Below are 24,666 nucleotides of genomic sequence, written 5' to 3'. Positions count from 1 at the left end.
TGACCCAGTAGCTGCAGAGAAGGCAAGAAGAGCTCAGGAAGAGGAAATGCACCAGAGAATTGCTGCTAAGAGGAAGAGGAATCTTGATCCAATGCTTCATTGTGAGGGGGAGAGTGATGTGGAGGATATTTATGACAATGCAACAATTCCAGCAGTGAAGAGGCAAGTGAAGAGGCCTGGTCCAACATTGAGATCACATTCTCAAGTAGAGGCAGATGTTATTCCAGATTGGGCTCCTTCTGATGATGAGGGTGACAAAGGATTTCTGAAATAAGAAGAGGATGATGGGTATGAGCCATTGCCTTTTGTGTTAGCAGGAGGGAGAAAGAGCAGAGGAAAGATGGCCAAGGAGAGGGTGTGGTATGATGATAGTAGAGAGAATGCAGAGCAACAATTCATGGTGGGACTTTGCTTCAAAGATGTGTATCAATTTAGGCAAGCTTTGGCTAGACTCCACATTGTGCAGGTCAGGAATTTCCATTACCACAGGAATACACCTGACAGGATCATTGTGTGGTGCAAGGACAAGCAGAAGAAAAAGATGGAAGAGAATGTGAAGGAGAAGGAGAAAAAGTGGGACTGTCCATTTTATATGATAGCTGCCAAGATAAAAAATGAGGCTACATTTTGCATCAAGAAAATGGAGTTGAAGCACACATGCCCAACAGATCCATCTAGCACAAGGGTTAATGCAAAGTGGCTTAGTGGTACATATGTTACTGAATACAAATCAAACATCAGCACTTCCATCAACACTTTGCAAGACAAAGCACAAAAAGATTTTGGAGTGGATGTTCCCAAGAGGATGGCTTACAGGGCAAGGACCAAGGCAATTGAGATGGTGATGGGGGATCACAAGAAACAATATCACAGACTAAGGGATTATCTGCAGACTGTTATAGACAAAAACCCTGGTTCCAGGTGCATTGTGACCACTGTCACAGGTCCAACAGATGAGCAGGTTGAAGCAATGAAAAAAGGATAGCTGGTGGACATATCTTACAACCCTAGATTTCATGGATTGTTCTTCTGTGTCAATGCTGCTAGAGAAGGGTTTCTACAGGGCTGCAGGCCATTTATTGGTTTGGATGGTTGCTTCATTAAGCTCACCTCTGGAGCTCAAATCCTTGCAGCTACTGGCAGAGATGGAAATAACAACATCTATCCAATTGCATGGCGAGTGGTTGCCAAAGAAGATACAGAGAATTGGCAGTGGTTTCTTGAGCAGTTGAAGCATGCACTAGGTGGAGATCATGGACAGTTTGGGTACTACACTATAATGTCTGACAGGCAAAAGGGATTACTGAAGGCAGTTTCCACAGTGTTCCCTAATTCACCACAGAGGTACTGCCTGAGGCATATATATGCCAATTTTCAGACAGCATGCTTTAGAGGAGAGGACTTGAAGAAGTGCATGGATAATGCTGCATATTCATACACAAAAGATGGTTTTGATGAAGCAATGGAGGAGATGAAGAAGCAGAGTGAGGAAGCATGGAAATGGTTGAGCAAGATACCAGTGGAGGCATGGGCAAGGTTTGCCATGGACACCAATTGTCAAACAGATTTAGTGGTAAACAATCTGTCAGAGGTATTTAACAAATACATTCTAGATGTCAGAAACAAACCAATAGTGACAATGCTTGTAGGAATATATGACAAATGCATGGTCAGATGGGATGGAAAAAGAGATGGTGCAGAGTCAATTGGATGGGAAATTACACCACACTATGCAGAACTGCTTGAGTTGATGAAGAAGTACTCAAGAAATTGCATCCCTAAGAGGGCAGATAAAGGACTATGGCAAGTGAAAAGTGGGAAAGTTACACATGAGATCAACATTTCTTTGAGGACATGCTCTTGTAGGAAGTGGCAGCTCACTGGCTTGCCCTGCAACCATGCAGTGAGTGCCATTTATAAGGCTGCTATGTGTCCAGAAGACTTTGTGTCTCCTTTTTTCACAAAAGAAATGTATTTGAAGAGCTACAAGCCTGTATTCAATCCAATGCCAGCACAACATGGTTGGAGTAAGACAGATACAGTTGACATCATGCCACCTGCATTCAAAGATCACTTGAAGGGCAGAAGGGCAGAAAAAAGGAGGAAGGGAAATTTTGAGCCTCCCACACCTAAAGAGACATCAAGAATGTCCACAATTACTTGTAGGAACTGCAACTTACAGGGGCACACGTACACAAGCTGCTCACAGCCTTTGAGGCCTGACATAGCTATGAGGAAAAACAATCACAAGGTAATAATTTATGCACTGTCAACAACACATCATACTTATTTCTACATTGCAATGTCATAATTTATGCATGACATCTACAGGCCAATAATGTAGCTCCAGGAAATGGTCCAGGAAATGCTCCAGGAAATACTTCTTCATCTGCTCCAGGGACTGCTCCAGGCACAGCTCCACCAAATGCTCCAAGGTATACCGCAAGGAATGCTTCTTCATCTGTTCCAGGAAATGCTGGAAGAACTACTCCAGGAAATGCTGGAAGAACTGCTCCAGGAAATGCCAGGGGTTTGTCTGGTTATTTCTATGCAGGAGCAAATGCTGGTCCAGGAAGAGATGCATCTGAACCTCCTCTCCAAGGAAATTAGGTCCTTTGTACTGTTGGTCCTGCTAGACAGTTTGGATGTTTAAGACCATTTTGTAAACTAAAGGCCATGCCTGATCTGATGCTTATGACCTAAAGGCCATGCATGTGATGCCTATGTTGTTTAAGACTGTTAGAGATGTTTAAAACTGCTGCTTAATGTCAAAGAGTCGATGTCGAGACCTTTCCAAATGTAAAATAGCCCTAAAGGTCTCGACAAAGTCGAAGCGTCGATGTCGAGACCTTTCCAACTTTAAAATAACCCTAAAGGTCTCGACAATGCCGAAGAGTCGATGTCGAGACCTTTCCAAATGTAAGATAGCCCTAAAGGTCTCGACAAAGTCGAAGCGTCGATGTCGAGACCTTTCCAACTTTAAAATAACCCTAAAGGTCTCGACAATGCCGAAGCGTCGATGTCGAGACCTTTCCAAATGTAAAATAACCCTAAAGGTCTCGACAAAGTTGAAGCGTCAATGTCGAGACCTTTCCAAATGTAAAATAACTCTAAATTTTTCATCACATAACAGATTCTCCACATAACACATATTTTAAACTCATTATTAAACTGATAAAAAGGATTTCATTACAACAACAGGGATCAACTTAAACAGATTCAACACATATTCTTCAACATTACAAACCAACCATCATTTAATTCACCATTACAAACCAGACATCATTCAGTTCAACATTACAAACCATAGGGAATTCAATTCAAACATTCAAATAAAATTAAACTGCTACACAAGCTAGCTACTCATCACACATCTCCATGATCTTCTTCAGCTTTGCCCTGGTGGATTCCTTGAGCTTAAATAAATCCCCAATTATGTACTCAAGCTTTCTCTTCTCTTCTTTCAACTGATCTCTCTCCTTCTCTGCTTTAATTCTCATGCATTTGTGCATATTGCTGCTAGATGCATCCAGTGCCTTCTTCTGCTCTAACTCTGCCCTAGCATCAATCAATCCTTGCTCAGCTTGGGCCTTCAAGGCAAGTATCACCTGCTTCTCCTCCACAATTTTCTTCATCTCTTCTTGAGCATTCCTCAGATCAATGTGCATCTTCTCAATCTCATCTTTGAGCTTAAACCTCTTCTCCATGTTGTCCAGAGCATCATTAACCCTGCCTTGCTTCTCTTGTCCATACAAATCCCACAACTTTGCCAATGATTTCCGAAGTGCAGGTGGCCACTCACCATCTACCCAAAGAAGAAAATCACAAGCTGGTTCTCCATCATGTCCTGCACACCCTAAGAACCTCCTCCCTGTCCAGCAACCATCAAATGCTACAAATCGAGCAGCTACAACACCATGCTTGCAAGTCACAGTACTGCCACCCTCATCAGCTAAACCGCAGAAATCAGAGTCGTAGGTAGTGTTGACACTCTAGCAGATCGAAAAAACAAGAATGAATCAGCTGAAATCGTCCTCACAATCGAAATTCCCCCTATTCCTAACCCTGCAATTTCCCCAAATTATGACAGCAAAAGGAGAGGACTCACATCAGTGCCGAGGGAGCTCTGCTCTGAAGAGGAATCCTCGCCGTCGCCCCACGAAACCATGGCCGTCTGTCCCTGCGGCGGCGGAGATCTACGTCGGCGGCGACTGCTGGCAGTAGGACAGAACACAGAGAAAGGATAGAGGAAGGAGACGACCGAGCGAACGGCTTAAAACATCACACCTAACGCGAGCCCTAACGGCCGTCCGTCGACTGGACGCCACGTCCGCTCTGACAGTGGGCCAGGCCTGCCAGAAACATGGTTAACACGGTTGATCCGTTGAATCAGTGCTTCGCGTCGCGACTGTGCCCCAAACATGGTAGTCATGTGACAATCGTGTCCCATTTGGTAGTTCCGCGTCATCTATGGCACAATTTTGATAGTTTTTTTGTCATTTACTCTGTTGGTTTTAATGCTCGACCATCCCTTGAGCTGGCTCCGACGTATAAAGCATCCATCCCCTTACACAACCCTAGCCAAATGCGTCATCCCGATCAATCGTGCCTCGAAGGCCAATTTTATATCCCCAGCCCAACGCAAACGGCCGCCGCGCATTAGGCAATCAGTTGGACTTGAGCGAAATCTTATTTCTTTGTCTCACTACTACAAGATGCTTTAAGCCTTCCGAGGCTCAACTTACCAAAAACATACGTTAGTGTAAAATCAAAACCCCCAATTGAATCCCAAATTTGCTCAAACATGGAAGATAAAAGTAATCAAAACTAGTGTTCGTTTGTAAATTTCTTGGTTTGTGTGCATCAGATCTTCTATATTCAATATATCACTCTGGTGTCAAGTTCGTTGCTAGAATTAAAAGCATGAAGATACAAAAACAAATGTCAGCTGTGTTAAACTCGCTGGAAAACAGGAAAACGCACAAGAATGCTTGATTTCACTTGCTTCCGCTGACTGGGAGATAAACACCTTCTGCGGTCGACCAAATATTCTCAGCTCGCTTGTCTCGGACACCACAGACCTGCAAAAATAATGTTTTAACTCAGGAAACAGAGAATTCACTAAATGAAACCCTCAAACGTAGAACACCTACAGAATTTTATTTTTTGCATATGGCAGCTAGGACTGCGTAACATGGATCATTTTTTGAATGTCGAACAACATTTAAGATAGAAAATCAATATTAGCATCAACTGAAGTCTAGTGTCTCTGAACACCAGAGACCTGCATATGGCCGTTGGTGTCTGTTTGGTTTGGCTTTTTTTATATGTTGGCTCATGGGATTCCTGATGGCAGCCAAACAGGAAAACTGTGGCTCGAGTTTTGTATAATTAAATTTCAATCAACCTATAATGTGATTTGGAGTTCAATTAAATTAATCCAATATAATTGATAGGATCAAAACAAGCTGTAAGGTCATTCCCACAACGTTTTGAAAAAAAAAAATAGTTCTAGCAATAATAATTAGGATTAGCCAATTTGTGGCTACTGGCTTGTGAAATCATGGTAAATATTCCATTCTGCAAATATGATTTTCCTTGATAATCTAAGGATCAAGGGCTGCAACCGAAATTTAGAGTTCTCGAAAAAGCAACTGATGTTGACAGGCAAACATCAGAGCATACTATGATTCAAATTTTCTTAACATAAATATCTGGAGTTTCTTAACATGCACTACTGAAGCACATGGACAAATGAGGTCAATATATGCCCGAAAAAGGTTATCGGATCTACAAAAAACAATTGGTGCACATAAGTTGCAATTATTATAGAACTCACCTCCTGCTGCCCACCCCCAAGCCTGTTGTACTTCTTGTTGTGACTGTGCAGATAGCCTCCAGTATCAACATGTCGTAGTCTTACTTTCTGATCCCGCTTCCATACCTTATCCTTTCCCTCAATTTCTAGCCTGCATAAAGGAAGTCATTAAAATAGATTAGAATTAGGCAACCAAATAGCTAGCATGCATCTCATCTCAAAATATAACTAATCATACATCCAATAGTCGCCGGTATCTGATTGCCCATCGTCTCCAAAACAGCTAACCTGTAGAAGTTCACATTCTTTAGGGGGGGCATACTTAGTTCAAGAAAATAATGCAAAAGAAACATAGAATATAACAAAACAATTTTGCCCGTGGCAAAGCATTGTTAACATGATTTCCTCACAAGTTCATTTAAAGTAACAAAGCTGATCATGGTTAATGTCTATCTGCATCACACTACAAAAGCTGAGACATTTTCCAAACATCCAGATCATAAACAGGTCCTGGGCTTAACGCAAGATTTAGGAATCCCAAGCATCAGCACAACAATAGAGCTGCAGCAGGTCAACTGCGTACACTTCCTCCTCCTCTGCCCGTTTTACCTCCTCCCCGGAATGAATCAGTCTCGCCCAAAAACATCCTACTGAACATTTGGCAGGATGTTTTTCTGTGTTCTCCAGTCTTATAAGATCACAGATATGAATATATGATGGCTACTGGGAATCACGTAATGCACTAATATTCATTCCTAGAGAGCAAAACCCGTTTCAAGAGGCTTACAACATGAAAAATATATTATTTGAAGCAAAAATAGCATATCAGGTTGTTCAATGTATCAAAATTAACCGTTAATAGGTAGCAGACTAACCTCTAGGTTACCAGATAACGGTGAAGCATGCAAGTGGCTATGCAACCATCTCCTTGTCCTCATGTGTTGCAACCTGACGATGCTTCCAGTTTCAATGGCATCACCTTGTTTAGCTGATGAATCAAGAGTAGGTTTCACAATCTGCAGGAGCACGGAGCAAGTCAATAGGAGATCTTGAAAGAGCATCAGAACCCTGCCTACTTCAGGGTGGAATATCATACTACTTGAAAGGCAAATCATGTGTATCACACTTAACTGCCTATTCTTTAGACAGAAAATATCATTAGGTTGGGACTCTGGGGTTAAGAACGAACAAACTAATAGACTGGCAGTCTAGATACTACAATTTCAGTTTCATTATGCTACCGGTGTGATCCATCCATCTTTCTAGTGATAAGTCACACCAGTATAGCTACATAATTATCTAACAAATCAAAGTGAGGAATTTCTACAGTTCGAACAATGTAAGTGGAGTTCCTATGTAGGATTGAACAACTGATGCCGAATGATTTGTGTTTTACATCCAGACCTTACACTCTTTGTCATTCTCGACACAGTTTCTCACTGTTCCACTCTGTTTTCTAACAACATGGTGAAACTATTTGCATTTTGAACAAACAACTGCCGATCCAATATAATCCAACGCAGGCTTGTGAAATCTAGACGATGGTCAATTCAAAACGTGTCATGAATTGGCGGCAGTTACTCGCTAGGAGAGACCAGAGGAGATCCACGAAATGCGACCATTAAGAATGGGATGGAGACGTACCCAGTAGCTATTGGAGTCGTCTGTTTGGGGAAAGCCGGTGACGGACTGCTGGCCGCTGCCGGAGCCGTAGGCCACGTCGTGCGAGTGCAGCCTCACCTTCGTCTTATCGTGCATCAGCTTCAACGTGCTCCCGTACGTAATCTGCAGGGCCACACAGATCCAGATCAATCCCGGCCCCTCGCGGAAACCAAATGTTTTCGCAGATCTTAAGATCTGGGGAGCAGACCTCGAGCCCCTCTTCAGTCACGGGGGCGGCGGCCGCGCCGTTGTCGACCCGGGAGCTGGCGCCGAGGAGGAGCGCCACGGCGAGCGCGAGGAGGGACGCGGCCATCGCGACTACGGCCGTGGTGCGACGGGACCTCGGAGGCGGCGGTGACGGCGAGGAGCCTTTCCCCTTGGCGGCGGCGGCGGCGCCCGGCGGTGCCGTGGCCGCGTCTGGTGAGCGCGAGGCGCGCGAGGCCTTCTGGCCTTTCCCGTCGGCGATCGGCGGCGGAAGGAGGGAGGGTGGTCTCGCGCGGGCGACGTCGTGTTTGGTCGCGGCCGTTTGGATTTCACGAGCTCGGGAACGCTTTGCTTGCCGAGGTCGTTGCTTCCGTGGAGACTGGGGTGGTCGGGACCCGCCCGGCTTCCACGTGTAGAGGGCCAACCAAGGGATGACACGTGTTATGGATACGTCACCAAACGAAGTTCAGACCGTAGGTGACATGATGTGCGGCACGGATTGAACATGATAAAGAGGTTCAATGGAGACAGAAAGTCCACGGCATCTGCCTTTTTTTTAGGGACAAAGCTTCCCTAAAAAAATGACCCATCTTTTATTTTCTAGCAGCACTAGTAGAGTGCCCGTGCGTTGCTACGGAAACATAAGACATAGAGATAGATTTGACTCATGTTATTTTTGTTTTTATTCTTTCCACTACATCATGTGTCTCTCTCTAGCCTGACCTTCTCACCATTTTAGCAATATTTTGAGAAATGTAACTATCTACACTTCCATTATGTAAGTAAAAATGGTTTTTGTTGATCCCGAATCTAAATTGATTCTAAGAAGTGAAGAATCATGTACAAGAATAGTGAATGCAAAGAAGAAAAAATATATGGATTTTAAGTTTTAATAAAAAAACACAATATAGTGTAAGCAAATTCAATTTGCTAAAATAAAGTAGATTAGTTTGTTAAGAATAGTCTATCACTATTCCTTGTTCGTTTTCCTTCTCTAAGTGCCCATTTGAATATCCCTTATTTTTCTTTTCTACACACTACTCCAATCCAACAACGTTGTCACTAAACCCCACTTGAAAATATGTCACTCGATGCTGAGCTTCCATATTTATAGAACAGTGTATTTCCATAGCTTAGACTTTGGATTGCTACCGGATAACATGATAGACAAATGAAAACAACAGAGGGGCCTTCATTCAGCTGCCTTTTCCAAGAAAACTAATCCCTCTTCCCCAATTGTAGTCCAAGCTAACCTTAATTACTTGCGGATTCCTCCCGTATCCCAATTCTTCCCCAGCATCTATCCAACGATACTACCTGCCAAGTATAAAAAAAAACAAACAAAGATATGTTTATTGCAGATGATATCATTTGTGTGCAAACATGAACGAATATTTCACATTAACCCATGCATCAATCTTCAATTTTGAAGAAAGCCTACCATATGATATCTTGAAAACTAAAAATACACAAAGAAAAACAACATGGCAGATGAACATACAAATTCCCGACCATTCCTCCCTTTATGTGTTGTTTCTTTTCTCAAAATTTTAATGGTCTTGTACATGATGGATTGCAGTTTAAGAGCATCTCCAGTCTCGTCTCCAAAATGGCCCCCAAATTGCGCCGGATCGAGCGTTTGAGGGACGTTGTTGCTTGGTGCCGCGTTTGGGGCGCGTCTCTGCCCAGTTGCGCCCCCATTTCAGAGTGTGTCGGGCCTCTTGTTGCACCTTCGGATTAATTTCTGAAAAATAATCATTGAGGTGGAGTGGATTACCTAGGAGACTTTTTCCACTAAAATGAGTGAGGTTTTTATTTTATATAGAGTCAGACTAATGAAAGTGGATAATCCAAATGATAAATTACAAGTGCAAATAAGGCTTAAAAAATACGTAGGAGTTTAGGAATATACCTACATGGAATGAGAGCACATTCTACCAATCAACTATGGATGCTCTTAAGATACATGCTACAGGAACAAAATGCAATGCATATTTTCGCACAGATCTAGGATCCTGATTGTAAGTTAACATAATTATTTACTTCTAATTTGACTAAAAAGGATTTGCACTGTCCATATATCTGAAGATTTGCACAAAGTGACAATCATAGATATCATTACAGGTTAACTCATGTACTTTTAATAATCATCAATAGATAAAATATGAATATCATGAATTTAGTGCAAAGGAGATATATCATTGATATTAATATGCAGTTGACTCGTCCAAATTACTTACTATACCAGATCATGAATAAATGAATTGCATGCTACACATGGACCATCACCTTCACTCTGCAATAAACCAAGCGATATGAATTAGAAGAGTTAAGAGATATGCAAATAAGAACTACTCCGTATTTCAAAGTTCTGGTTCTGCAATGAACAATCACATGTAGATGGCTGACATAAAATTAATCTCAGAAGAGGCTTTCTACACATTTTCTTTTATCTGAGGCAACTCACAACTCCACATAGTTGATGATGTGCATGTAACAGATCAGGTCTACTACAAAAGCTCCAAACTAAGAAATGAGGATCCAAAAACAGGTTACGCTTAGATGCAGAATTACATTGTATTTTACTCCTGGGAGTGCCACTACACTGTGTCTCTATTGCCGTACCACTATACAAGGTTCCTGAAGTTGTCATTCAGAGTAATTTCGTCCTTGGTATCAAATATGTTTGACCTATGATTTGAACGAAGAAACCGGTTTTGCTCTCTCGGGTCGCCCCTCCAGGCGACTGAGAGGGCGAAACCCTAGCCCGCCGCCGCCACCGCCCCTCCCCCCCTCCAGGATCTCCTCGTCGCCCCCCAAGGCGCCGCCGGGCTAAGCCCGCGACGCCAGTGAAGGGGGCGGCGGGGATCTGGGCGCCCGCCTCCCCGTGCGTTCGCTAGCTAGAGGATCTCGCGCCGGGTTTGCTGTGGTCGACGTCGCCGTTCCGGGGCGCCCTCTGCTCCGTCGGCAGGTCCCTGACCTGACGATGGCTCGGGAGGTGTTCTTCGGAGGTGGCCTCGGTGGGGCTCTGGGTTCTAAGGCGGTGATGACCCACAAGTATAGGGGATCGCAGCAGTCTTCGTGGGTAGTATAACCCAATTTATTGATTCGACACAAGGGGAGACAAAGAACACTTGGAAGCCTTAACAGCGGAGTTGTCAATTCAGCTGCACCTGGAAACAGACTTGCTCGCAAGAGTTTATCAGTAGCAACAGTTTTATAGCAGTAGCAGTAGTGAAATAATAGCAGCAGAGTAACAGAGACAGCGGTAGTGATTATAGTAAACAACGATTAAAAATCGTAGGCACGGGGACGGATGACGGGCGTTGCATGGATGAGAGAAACTCATGTAACAATCATAGCAGGGCATTTGCAGATAATAATAAAACGGTGTCCAAGTACAAAGCAATCAATAGGCATGTGTTCCAATTATAGTAGTATGTGCTCGCAATGAGAAACTTGCACAACATCTTTTGTCCTACCAGCCGGTGGCAGCCGTGCCTCAAGGGAATCTACTGGATATTAAGGTACTCCTTTTAATAGAGCACCGGAGCAAAGCATTAACACTCCATGAACACATGTGATCCTCACATCACTACCATCCCCTCCGGTTGTCCCGATTTCTGTCACTTCGGGGCCATTGGTTCCGGACAGCAACATGTGTATACAACTTGCAGGTAAGACCTGATACGTCCAAAACGTATCTACTTTCCCGAACACTTTTGCTATTGTTTTGCCTCTAATTTGTGTATTTTGGATACAACTAACACGGACTAACGCTGTTTTTAGCGAGCCTGTTGCAGTGTCTCGTTTTGTGCGAGAAATCCAACTTTCGGGAAAATCCTCGGAATTTATGCAGAAGGCCCTATTTTCCCAGAATACTGACGGAGCCAGAAGGACAAGTAAGGTGGAGGCCCGAGGGCCCCACACCATAAGGCGGCGCGGCCTAGGGGGGGCCCGCGCGGCCCTATGGTGTGGCCCCCTCGGCCGGCCTCCGACGCCCTCCTTCGGAGTACTTATCGGCCTCGACCTAAAAACGCACGAGGGGAGGTCGAAGTCGCCAGAAAGCCTCCAGAACGCCGCCACATCGCGAAACTCCGTCGCGGGAGCCAGAAGTCTCCGTTACGGCACTCATGGGACGGGGAATTGGAGGAGATCATCGCCATCATCACCACCGACGCCTCTCCATCAACCAGCCATGTTTCCCCCATCCATGAGTGAGTAATTCCCCCGCTGTAGGCCGAAGGGGATGGTAGGGATTGGATGAGATTGGTCATGTAATAGCATAAGATTGTTAGGGCATAGTGCCTAGTGTCCGTAATTGGTACTTTGATGATATTGTTACAACTTGCTATGCTTAATGCTTGTCACTAGGGCCCGAGTGCCATGATCTCAGATCTGAACATGTTATTGTTTCATCATGATATTCATTGTTTTATGATCTTACCTGCAAGTTGTATACACATGTCGCTGTCCGGAACCAATGGCCCCGAAGTGACAAGAATCGGGACAACCGGAGGGGATGGTAGTGATGTGAGGATCACATGTGTTCACGGAGTGTTAATGCTTTGCTCCGGTACTCTATTAAAAGGAGTACCTTAATATCGATAGATTCCCTAGAGGCCCGGCTGCCACCGGCTGGTAGGACATAAGATGTTGTGCAAGTTTCTCATTGCGAGCACGTACGACTATAATTGGAACACATGCCTATTGATTGCTTTGTACTTGGACACCGTTTTATTATGATCTGCAAATGCCCTGCTATGATTGTTACATGAGTTTCTCTCATCCATGCAACGCCCGTTCATCCGTCCCCGTGCCTACGTATTTTAATCCCGCCGTTTACTAAAATCACTACTGCTGTCTTTGTTACTCTGCTTCGTTATTTCACTACTGCTACTGCTATAAAACTGTTATTCTTGATAAACTCTTGCGAGCTAGTATGTTTCGAGTGCGACTGAATTGACAACTCCGCCGTTAAGGCTTTCAAGTATTCTTTGTCTCCCCTTGTGTCGAATCAATAAATTGGGTTTTACTTCCCTCGAAGACTCGTTGCGATCCCCTATACTTGTGGGTCATCAAGACTATTTTTACGGCGCCGTTGCCGGGAGCATAGCTTTATTTGGAATTTCACTTGGATTGATATATTTCGCTGCAAAGTCTCCATCATGTGTAAACCTTGCGATACTAAGGTCGCCATATTACCATCCACTACAAGAAAAGGTACAACTCTGAGTACCTCTGCTGCTCTTGATTCACCATCTGTGATTGATAAACTTGTTTCACCGCCACATGCTTCACATGCGGGTACTTCTGCTGAATCTAAAAACTCTCATAATATTGATAATATTTCTGCTGTGCTTGATGATAGTGGTTCATTGGGATCTTTTCTAGATGCTACAATTGCTAGGTCTAGACAAATTGAAAATACTTTGAAACTCCTAATGAAAATGCTACTACACCTGTTAATTCACCTGAACTTGATTATTCTAGTGATGATCCTGATGAAGATTATGTGGAGCTTAATGATGATTTTATTGAAAAATGCAATGCTACTACTGATGCAAGAAAAATTGAAAAGTTGCTTGCAGAACATGCTGTTAGATATAAACTGTCTCCTGATCCTAAATTTGCCACATCTCCTATAAACATTAAGGATAAAGATTATGATTTTTCTCTTGATCTATCTCATATAGCTATTGTTGAGAAAACACCCTTTTGTGGTACTGAAAAAGAAAGTCTTGTTGAACACATGATTGAGTTATCTACTCTAAGTAGCTTGTTTTCTGATGATGTTAAGAAGCGTACTTACTTTGTTGCTAAAATCTTTCCATTCTCATTAAAGGATGACGCTAAAACTTGGTATAATAGTTTGCCACCTGATTCTATTAAAAGTCCAAAAGAATTGCTTGATGTTTTCTTCCGTAAATACTTTCCTGCTAGTGCTCAACATATTGCTTTTCAGAGAATTTATAATTTTGACCAGGAAGATGGAGAGAAATTGCCTGAGGCTTGGGCGAGATTTTGCTCTCTTATTAGAGCTCGGCCTGACCATGATTTGGAAAAGCATGATTTACTTGATATATTTTATAGTGGACTAACCATTGAGTCTAGGGCATACCTGGATAGTTGTGCTGGTTGTATTTTCAGAAAAGAACTCAGGGCATTTATTTGAAGAATTATCGGCTAAAATAGGCCGGAATCATGATGATTGGACTACGCTGAACCAACTCCAACGCCAATATTAAAGAAGAGGGGTTTAATTAAATTGAATGATGAAGATATGAGGGAAGCCAAGAAGTCTCTCAAGGAGAAAGGTATTAAATCTGAAGATGTGAAGAATCTTCCTCCCATAGAAGATATATGTGAGACAATTCCCCCTTCATCCATGATTGAGGTAAATTTCCTTCAGCGTTTTACTAGGGAAGATATTCCGTATTCAAAACCTCCTGCGCAATGCTTAGATGAGTTTGATAATTATATTGTTAAGCAAGAAAATTTTAATATGAGAGTAGAGAATCATCTAATGGAAAATTCTCGAGCTATTAGTGAATTGCATGATATTGTAGAGAGAACCTCCAATGATGTTAAGATGCTTGTTAAACATTTTCATATGGTTCAAACTCAAATTGATCAACTCACTAAAGTGCAAACTGACTTGTTGGGGAATAATTCTAAAGAAAAACATGCTTATGAAGTAATAACTAGAGGCGGTGTTTCTACTCAGGATCCTTTATATCCTGAGGGACATCCCAAAAGAGTTGAACAAGATTCTCAACGAACTAAAACTAGTGCTCCATCTAAGAAAAAGAAAAAGAAACATAAGAATGTTGTAGAATCCTCTCGAACCTCGTTAATGATCCTAATAGCATTTCTATTTCTGATGCTGAAACTGAAAGTGGTAATGAACATGATAAAGATAATGATAAGAATGATACTCCTGATAAAGAAGAGGTTGAAGAAGAACCTGAAAAGCATGTTAAAAACAAAAAGTATACTAAAGAAGATTTTATTGCTGAGAAACATGGTAATGAAAGAGAACCTTGGGTTCAAAAGCAAATGTCTTTTCCTGCTAAGAAACTAAAATCAAAGGAAGAAGAACACTATAATAAATTTTGTGGTTGGATGAAACCTTTATTCTTGCAAATCCCTTTGACTGATGCTATTAAATTGCCTCCTTATTCAAAGTATATGAAAGATATTGTTACTAACAAAAGGAAAATCCCCAATGAGGAAATTTCCACTATGCTTGCTAATTACTCCTTCAATGGCAAAGTTCCAAAGAAGCTGGGCGATCCAGGTATACCTACTATTCCTTGTTCTATTAAGAAGAATTATGTTAAAACTGCTCTATGTGACTTGGGAGCCGGTGTTAGTGTTATGCCTTTTTCTCTTTATAAGAGACTTTACTTAGATAAATTGATACCTACTGATATATCTTTGCAAATGGCTGATAAATCTACTGCTATTCCTGTTGGTATATGTGAGGATGTTCCTGTTCAAGTTACTAATAACTGCTTGATATTAACTGATTTTGTTGTGTTGGAAATGCACGAAGATGATAATATGTCTATTATTCTTGGGAGACCTTTTCTTAACACCACGAAATTTGTTATTGATTGCAATAAAGGAAAGGTTACTTTCAATGTTGATGATAGGGAGCATACCGTTTATTTTCCCAAGAGGATTGAGAAAGCGTGTGGAGTTAATACTATTTCTAATGTGAGAACTATCAAAGTGGGAACTATTGATTGTCCTATATATGAGCCTAAAGAAGAATATCAAACTCTCGTGATTGGATCCATATCAATACAATTCAAGGTAACATGATTGATTTGAGGTTTATTTCTTCTTATGCTATGTAAAATTTATTTGGTGGCAAGACTTGATCAACTTTGTTAACAAATACTTTTTATATGTATAGAGGAGGTAAACAACATCTCTTTCTTCCTCCACTTGCTCTAGTTGCTGTAGCACTTTTAATTTGCAAAGTTCCTTAGTTAATTGGAGATTTCAAAAATTTTCCTGGCCAGTAATAATAAACTTAATACCCAGAAATGTGCATTTTTCAAAGTTTTCAAAAATTCACAAAAATTATACCGTTGGTCCTATTTTTCGACGAGGCACCTGGGAGCACCAGAGGATGACCTGTGGGGCACCACAGGGTGCCACACCACCAGCCGGCGCGGCCAAGGAGGTGGGCGCGCCACCCTGTGGTGTGGGCCCCTCTTTGCCCCACTATTTCATCTCTTTCTCCCAGCATCTTCTCTCTCCCGAAAAAACTCGCACCAGGTTCCTCTCACTCGCGTTTTTGCTCAAGAACTCAGGATTTTTCGATCTCTTTGCTCAGCCTAGATTTCTGTCTGAAATTTGGCACATTTGCTCTCCGGTATGTGACTCCTCCGCCTATCCAAATAGAATTTTGTTTGGTTGAGTATATCTTGAATATTTTGCTGCTGTAGGTAACATGTTTAGTGAGCTTGCATGCTTGTTCTAAGTTGTATAAACTAGTTTTGATGCATGATTAGTACTCTAGCAAGTTCCAATAGTAGTTCCCCTTGATTATATGTCACCAAATCAAATTTTATATTGTTTATTGAAAATTTCAGAAAATGGAGTGGAATAGATATCAACTTAACCAACAAGAATTTGAGGTCCAACAAGTCATGAGAGTGAACCATGAAGAGGGAGTATACCCCTCTTACTACCCGTGCGCGAATTTCATGAGAAACGCGGGAATATTGGAAGATGTTCGGAGTCTAATTTCTCGTGCAGGGCTGAGTGATTTTGTTGAAGGAGAGCCAAGCCAATATGCAAAACTAACTATGTCTGTTGTGCAGGACTTTAAGTTCAATTGGTCGCGATCTAACCCCACGGTTCAGTACAAAATTTATAATAAAGCTGTCAACTTGCCATTCAGAGATTTTTGTGCAGCAATTAGAGTACCGCAATGGGGATCATGCGAGAAGATAAGGGGATCGCCGCAAGAACTCTTAAGCCTCTTCAAGATGATTTGCTATGGAAGGAGTTTCTCAGAGGATAGTGGTAAAATCACTAGCATTCAGCTACCGGCTATCCGCTACTTTGCTTATTACATTACTAAATGCGTTCTTGCTAAAAGGATTGGTGGTAAACTATCTATCCCGGATTTAGCTTTTCTAGCTGCGGCATTGCAAAGTAGTAGGACTTATAATTTGGGGGCATTGATAGCTTATAGACTTGCTACTAACCGTGACAAAGGTGGAATTTGTGGAGGTCTCATCGCTTCTCGTTTACTAGCTTTTCATAATGTAGAACCTCATCATCTTGATATTCCACTTTCCATAGAAAAACTTGACATAGCCTCTATGATTAAACATGAATTTGTTTCTGATTCCTCCAACTTGGGTAACCTGTTTTACAAGATGACATTTTATAAGAAAGTCTGGAGAATAACTAAGAAAACTGAGAAACTAGTAAGATTGCCTGCGCCTGTTCTGTCTAACCTTGATTCCAGGGAGGATTGGTCGGTCACAGAAGGTGCACTGGATGCACACATAGAGGGAGGAGGCCATCATGCAAGAGACAACACGGAGGAGGCTGAGGAACACCTCGACTCATCGTCCGATGCAGAAAGTTCCTCGCATCAACATGTTGGGCATGTGGAGCCTTCACGCTTTTCTTCTGCACCGGAACTTTACTATGACTACGCCGTGAATTATCCACCGGCGAGGAACAGCGACCCTCGATGGGATTGAACTCCACTTAGGCCAAAAGCCTAAGCTTGGGGGGAGGTATACCGGCATCACTCATTCCTTTCATATTATGGTTGCTGGATACTTGTACATACTTGTTTAGTCTCTTTGAGTGGTTTTGTAATGAGAGGGAGATGATATTTGGGGAAGTGCTGCCTGAAAACAGATTCTGGACTGTTACTAGAAAAATTCGTGTGCACAGCCAGAACGTTATTTTGAGCTGCCAATTTTTGTGCAGGTTCCCCAGGTTGTTATCTAACTTTCATTAGTTGAACACTTTTCGAGCTGAGCAACGTATAATTTTTGTAAAAATCGATTTCTGTACTGCTGTCAGGTTTTGGCAGATTTCTGCCATCTCGCTTTTCTGTGTTTCTTTCAGTTTTCATTTTCTTGTTCTTGCTTTGTTTCTTTCCTAAAACACAAAAAGACCAAAAATATTTCTGCTGTTTCTTTTCACCATTTGTTTATCTTGGTTTCTTGCATTTGTTTCGCTTTATTTGCTATTGCCAGTTTGCTATAAGAAAACCCAAAAAGATTTTGCTTTGTTTGCTTGTTTCCTTTTGTTCTTGTTCTCAAATTCGAAAACACCAAAAATATTTGCTGTTCTTCTTTGGTTTTGTAAAGTTCTTTATGAGTTCAATGGTCTTCGGTGGCTGGAGCGTGGTTTTCATTTCATATTATCCAAGCTATACAAGTGAAAAGGCAATAATGACGATCTACGACAATCTGATTGTGGTGAGAGGCTGGTATGAACTCTATTTGTTTTCATTTTTGTACATATACTCATCCATGTGAGCATGCTTGGTTGGTTCATGTGAGGTATATGTCATTTAAGAAGTCTAGTAGTTCATGATCTCTCATGTTAAGCTCCAATTTATTAATATGAGTAGCATGTCATGGATGTTTGTTTGCATTGTTTTATTCATAAGTAAGTATGGCATTGTGGTATCCTCCTCTGAATAATTCATTTATATCGACTTGGCACATGCTCACGCATGCATATGACTGAACCAAAGTCAATTAAGCCTCGATGATTTATATTGCTTCAGAGTTTTTGTATCACTTTTATGCCTCCGTTAATTTATTTTGCCGCAAGCATGATTATGACGATTCTTTGCTCTCTTGATTTGTCGCTCCCTAGTCTTTTGCTAGCCTTCACTTGTACTGAGCGGGAACGCTGCTCGTGCTTCCAAACACATGAAAACCAAGTTATTCCAGAGTGTCCACCATAAATACCTATGCATGGCATTTCAAACCATTCCAAGTAAATTCTCATGCGCTACCTTTAAAACCTTCAAAATGCTTCCCAATTTGTGTTTATGTTTCATAGATCATGAGGAAGTATGTGGTGTTTAGCTTTCAACCTTGTCATTTACTTTTGACGGACTCTCATATGGACTAGTGGCACATCCGCTTATCCAATAATTTTGCAAAAAGAGCTGGCAATGGAATTCCCAGTCCCGAATTAATTATCTTAAATAGACACTCCTCCATGGTATGTGATTGTTGGATGGCACCCGAAGGATTCGGTTAGCCATGGCTTGTGTAAGCAAAGGTTGGGGGGAGTGTCATCATCATAATAAAACTAAAATAAAAAGGCACTCCTTCATGGTATGAGATTGTTGGCAGGCACCCGAGGATTCGGTTAGCCATGGTTTGTGTAAGAAAGGTTGGAAGGAGTGCCACATAAACATGCAAATAATTCATGGGAGCCGCTCTTGGAAGTCCGGTTGGCGAGGTAGTTAGTGTACCCATTACCATTCGTTGACAACGACAAACACCTCTCAAAATGATTTTACTCCTGATTTCAAAAATGAAAAGCTCTAGCGCATGTTAATCCCTGCTTCCCTCTGCGAAGGGTCAATCTTTTACTTCTATGTTGTGTCTCCATTATTTCTTTGAGCACTATCTTGAGAGCACAACTGTCATTCTTAGTATAATATGCTTGTCTCAAAATATGATTGATTGTGGTATAACTTTGATGCTTTTATCTTTGACAATCACTACTTCTAGTCTTCCTATGAACTCCAGAGGTGCCTGGGCATTTATGTTTTGCCGATCAAATACGGGCAAGCGAGATACCACTTTATCATACTCTCTTATGAACATTGCAATCCTGCTTATATACATGATTCATGATGCTTATTATTAATTGTTGGTACCTCTCCATGATTGACATAGCTGTTAGATGATCCTACTTGCATATATCTCATTATGAACTGCTTAAGTATTAGCCATAGCATGAGAATATATACATCATATGAGCAAATGTGTTCGTGAAAGTTCTTTTATCGCTCAGTTGTTAACTGAATTGCTAGAGGACAAGCAATAAGCTAAGCTTGGGGGAGTTGATACGTCCAAAACGTATCTACTTTCCCGAACACTTTTGCTATTGTTTTGCCTCTAATTTGTGTATTTTGGATACAACTAACACGGACTAACGCTGTTTTCAGCATAACTGTTCTGGTGTCTCGTTTTTGTGCAGAAATCCAACTTTCGGGAAAATCCTCGGAATTTATGCAGAAGGCCCTATTTTCCCAGAATGCGACGGAGCGGAAGGACAAGTAAGGTGGAGGCCCGAGGGCCCCACACCATAAGGCGGCGCGGCCTAGGGGGGGCCCGCGCGGCCCTATGGTGTGGCCCCCTCGGCCGGCCTCCGACGCCCTCCTTCGGACTACTTATCGGCCTCGACCTAAAAACGCACGAGGGGAGGTCGAAGTCACCAGAAAGCCTCCAGAACGCCGCCACATCGCAAAACTCCGTCGCGGGAGCCAGAAGTCTCCGTTCTGGCACTCCGCCGTGACGGGGAATTGGAGGAGATCATCGCCATCATCACCACCGACGCCTCTCCATCAACCAGCCATGTTTCCCCCATCCATGAGTGAGTAATTCCCCCGCTGTAGGCCGAAGGGGATGGTAGGGATTGGATGAGATTGGTCATGTAATAGCATAAGATTGTTAGGGCATAGTGCCTAGTGTCCGTAATTGGTACTTTGATGATATTGTTGCAACTTGCTATGCTTAATGCTTGTCACTAGGGCCCGAGTGCCATGATCTCAGATCTGAACATGTTATTGTTTCATCATGATATTCATTGTTTTATGATCTTACCTGCAAGTTGTATACACATGTCGCTGTCCGGAACCAATGGCCCCGAAGTGACAAGAATCGGGACAACCGGAGGGGATGGTAGTGATGTGAGGATCACATGTGTTCACGGAGTGTTAATGCTTTGCTCCGGTACTCTATTAAAAGGAGTACCTTAATATCCAAAGAGATTCCCTAGAGGCCCGGCTGCCACCGGCTGGTAGGACAAAAGATGTTGTGCAAGTTTCTCATTGCGAGCACGTACGACTATAATTGGAACACATGCCTATTGATTGCTTTGTACTTGGACACCGTTTTATTATTATCTGCAAATGCCCTGCTATGATTGTTACATGAGTTTCTCTCATCCATGCAACGCCCGTTCATCCGTCCCCGTGCCTACAGTATTTTAATCCTGCTGTTTACTAAAATCACTACTGCTGTCTTTGTTACTCTGTCTTGTTATTTCACTCTGCTCTTGCTATAAAACTGTCATTCTTGATAAACTCTTGCGAGCTAGTCTGTTTCAGTGTGCAGCTGAATTGACAACTCATTGTTAAGGCTTTCAAGTATTCTTTGTCTCCCCTTGTGTCGAATCAATAAATTGGGTTTTACTTCCCTCGAAGACCCATTGCGATCCCCTATACTTGTGGGTCATCAAGACTATTTTAAAGCGCCGTTGCCGGGAGCATAGCTTTATTTGGAAGTTCACTTGGATTGATATTGTTCGCTGCAAATTCTCCATCATGGGTAAACCTCGCGATACTAAGGTCGCCATATTACCATCCACTACAAGAAAAGGTACAACTCTGAGTACCTCTGCTGCTCTTGATTCACCATCTGTGATTGATAAACTTGTTTCACCGCCACATGCTTCACATGCGGGTACTTCTGCTGAATCTGAAAACTCTCATAATATTGATAATATTTCTGCTGTGCTTGATGATAGTGGTTCATTGGGATCTTTTCTAGATGCTACAATTGCTAGGTCTAGACAAATTGAAAATACTGAAACTCCTAATGAAAATGCTACTACACCTGTTAATTCACCTGAACTTGATTATTCTAGTGATGATCCTGATGAAGATTATGTGGAGCTTAATGATGATTTTATTGAAAAATGCAATGCTACTACTGATGCAAGAAAAATTAAAAAGTTGCTTGCAGAACATGCTGTTAGATATAAACTGTCTCCTGATCCTAAATTTGCCACATCTCCTATAAACATTAAGGATAAAGATTATGATTTTTCTCTTGATCTATCTCATATAGCTATTGTTGAGAAAACACCCTTTTGTGGTACTGAAAAAGAAAGTGCTGTTGAACACATGATTGAGTTATCTACTCTAAGTAGCTTGTTTTCTGATGATGTTAAGAAGCGTACTTACTTTGTTGCTAAAATCTTTCCATTCTCATTAAAGGATGACGCTAAAACTTGGTATAATAGTTTGCCACCTGATTCTATTAAAAGTCCAAAAGAATTGCTTGATGTTTTCTTCCGTAAATACTTTCCTACTAGTGCTCAACATATTGCTTTACAGAGAATTTATAATTTTGACCAGGAAGATGGAGAGAAATTGCCTGAGGCTTGGGCGAGATTTTGCTCTCTTATTAGAGCTCTACGACCATGATTTGGAAAAGCATGATTTACTTGATATATTTTATAGTGGACTAACCATTGAGTCTAGGGCATACCTGGATAGTTGTGCTGGTTGTATTTTCAGGAAAAGAACTCCAGACGACGCTGAAGAATTACTGGCTAAAATAGGCCGGAATCATGATGATTGGACTACGCCTGAACCAACTCCAACGCCAATATTAAAGAAGAGGGGTTTAATTAAATTGAATGATGAAGATATGAGGGAAGCCAAGAAGTCTCTCAAGGAGAAAGGTATTAAATCTGAAGATGTGAAGAATCTTCCTCCCATAGAAGATATATGTGAGACAATTCCCCCTTCATCCATGATTGAGGTAAATTCCCTTCAGCGTTTTACTAGGGAAGATATTCCGTATTCAAAACCTCCTGCGCAATGCTTAGATGAGTTTGATAATTATATTGTTAAGCAAGAAAATTTTAATATGAGAGTAGAGAATCATCTAATGGAAAATTCTCGAGCTATTAGTGAATTGCATGATATTGTAGAGAGAACCTCCAATGATGTTAAGATGCTTGTTAAACATTTTCATATGGTTCAAACTCAAATTGATCAACTCACTAAAGTGCAAAATGACTTGTTGGGGAATAATTCTAAAGAAAAACATGCTTATGAAGTAATAACTAGAGGCGGTGTTTCTACTCAGGATCCTTTATATCCTGAGGGACATCCCAAAAGAGTTGAACAAGATTCTCAACGAACTAAAACTAGTGCTCCATCTAAGAAAAAGAAAAAGAAACATAAGAATGTTGTAGAATCCTCTGAACCTGTTAATGATCCTAATAGCATTTCTATTTACGATCTTTAAACTGAAAGTGGTAATGAACATGATAAAGATAATGATACGAATGATACTCCTGATAAAGAAGAGGTTGAAGAAGAACCTGAAAAGCATGTTAAAAACAAAAAGTATACTAAAGAAGATTTTATTGCTGAGAAACATGGTAATGAAAGAGAACCTTGGGTTCAAAAGCAAATGCCTTTTCCTGCTAAGAAACTAAAATCAAAGGAAGAAGAACACTATAATAAATTTTGTGATTGGATGAAACCTTTATTCTTGCAAATCCCTTTGGTGATGCTATTAAATTGCCTCCTTATTCAAAGTATATGAAAGATATTGTTACTAACAAAAGGAAAATCCCCAATGAGGAAATTTCCACTATGCTTGCTAATTACTCCTTCAATGGAAAAGTTCCAAAGAAGCTGGGCGATCCAGGTATACCTACTATTCCTTGTTCTATTAAGAATAATTATGTTAAAACTGCTCTATGTGACTTGGGAGCCGGTGTTAGTGTTATGCCTTTTTCTCTTTATAAGAGACTTTACTTAGATAAATTGATACCTACTGATATATCTTTGCAAATGGCTGATAAATCTACTGCTATTCCTGTTGGTATATGTGAGGATGTTCCTGTTCAAGTTACTAATAACTGCTTGATATTAACTGATTTTGTTGTGTTGGAAATGCCTGAAGATGATAATATGTCTATTATTCTTGGGAGACCTTTTCTTAACACCGCAGGGGCTGTTATTGATTGCAATAAAGGAAAGGTTACTTTCAATGTTGATGATAGGGAGCATACCGTTTATTTTCCCAAGAGGATTGAGAAAGCGTGTGGAGTTAATACTATTTCTAATGTGAGAACTATCAAAGTGGGAACTATTGATTGTCCTATATATGAGCCTAAAGAAGAATATCAAACTCTCGTGATTGGATCCATATCAATACAATTCAAGGCAACATGATTGATTTGAGGTTTATTTCTTCTTATGCTATGTAAAATTTATTTGGTGGCAAGACTTGATCAACCTTGTTAACAAATACTTTTTATATGTATAGAGGAGGTAAACAACATCTCTTTCTTCCTCCACTTGCTCTAGTTGCTGTAGCACTTTTAATTTGCAAAGTTCCTTAGTTAATTGGAGATTTCAAAAAATTTCCTGGCCAGTAATAATAAACTTAATACCCAGAAATGTGCATTTTTCAAAGTTTTCAAAAATTCACAAAAATTATACCGTTGGTCCTATTTTTCGACGAGGCACCTAGGAGCACCAGAGGATGACCTGTGGGGCACCACAGGGTGCCACACCACCAGCCGGCGCGGCCAAGGAGGTGGGCGCGCCACCCTGTGGTGTGGGCCCCTCTTTGCCCCACTATTTCATCTCTTTCTCCCAGCATCTTCTCTCTCCCGAAAAAACTCGCACCAGGTTCCTCTCACTCGCGTTTTTGCTCAAGAACTCAGGATTTTTCGATCTCTTTGCTCAGCCTAGATTTCTGTCTGAAATTTGGCACATTTGCTCTCCGGTATGTGACTCCTCCGCCTATCCAAATAGAATTTTGTTTGGTTGAGTATATCTTGAATATTTTGCTGCTGTAGGTAACATGTTTAGTGAGCTTGCATGCTTGTTCTAAGTTGTATAAACTAGTTTTGATGCATGATTAGTACTCTAGCAAGTTCCAATAGTAGTTCCCCTTGATTATATGTCACCAAATCAAATTTTATAT

General features: G+C 41.4%; 3 protein-coding genes across 3 annotated transcripts; 1 reads left to right on the top strand and 2 right to left on the bottom strand.

Annotated features, from left to right (window-relative positions):
• The first annotated feature begins 340 nt into the window (after positions 1–340).
• On the top strand, positions 341–2,610 carry LOC127304022 (uncharacterized). Its single transcript, XM_071824051.1, has 3 exons — positions 341–961; positions 1,064–2,251; positions 2,332–2,610. The coding sequence occupies exons 1-3, from the start codon at positions 341–343 to the stop codon at positions 2,608–2,610; spliced, it is 2,088 nt and encodes a 695-aa protein (XP_071680152.1).
• A 580-nt stretch (positions 2,611–3,190) lies between these two features.
• Positions 3,191–4,837, bottom strand: LOC127301648 (uncharacterized). Its single transcript, XM_051331924.2, has 2 exons — positions 4,109–4,837; positions 3,191–3,992 (listed from the first exon to the last, which is right to left on the bottom strand). Exons 1-2 carry the CDS (start codon positions 4,166–4,168, stop codon positions 3,360–3,362), a joined length of 693 nt encoding a protein of 230 aa, XP_051187884.1. The 5' UTR covers positions 4,169–4,837; the 3' UTR covers positions 3,191–3,359.
• Positions 4,838–4,973: 136 nt separating this feature from the next.
• On the bottom strand, positions 4,974–8,029 carry LOC127301649 (stromal cell-derived factor 2-like protein). The gene is made up of 6 exons (XM_051331925.1): positions 7,689–8,029; positions 7,463–7,603; positions 6,694–6,834; positions 6,057–6,106; positions 5,840–5,969; positions 4,974–5,081 (listed from the first exon to the last, which is right to left on the bottom strand). The coding sequence occupies exons 1-6, from the start codon at positions 7,791–7,793 to the stop codon at positions 4,998–5,000; spliced, it is 651 nt and encodes a 216-aa protein (XP_051187885.1). The 5' UTR covers positions 7,794–8,029; the 3' UTR covers positions 4,974–4,997.
• Between the last annotated feature and the right edge of the window lie 16,637 nt (positions 8,030–24,666).

This window comes from Lolium perenne, chromosome 7, assembly GCF_019359855.2.
Source record: "Lolium perenne isolate Kyuss_39 chromosome 7, Kyuss_2.0, whole genome shotgun sequence".
In the NCBI taxonomy this organism is placed as follows: Eukaryota; Viridiplantae; Streptophyta; class Magnoliopsida; order Poales; family Poaceae; genus Lolium; species Lolium perenne.
Note: the sequence above shows the minus strand (reverse complement) of the source record. Positions and strands in the feature narration are given on the sequence as shown.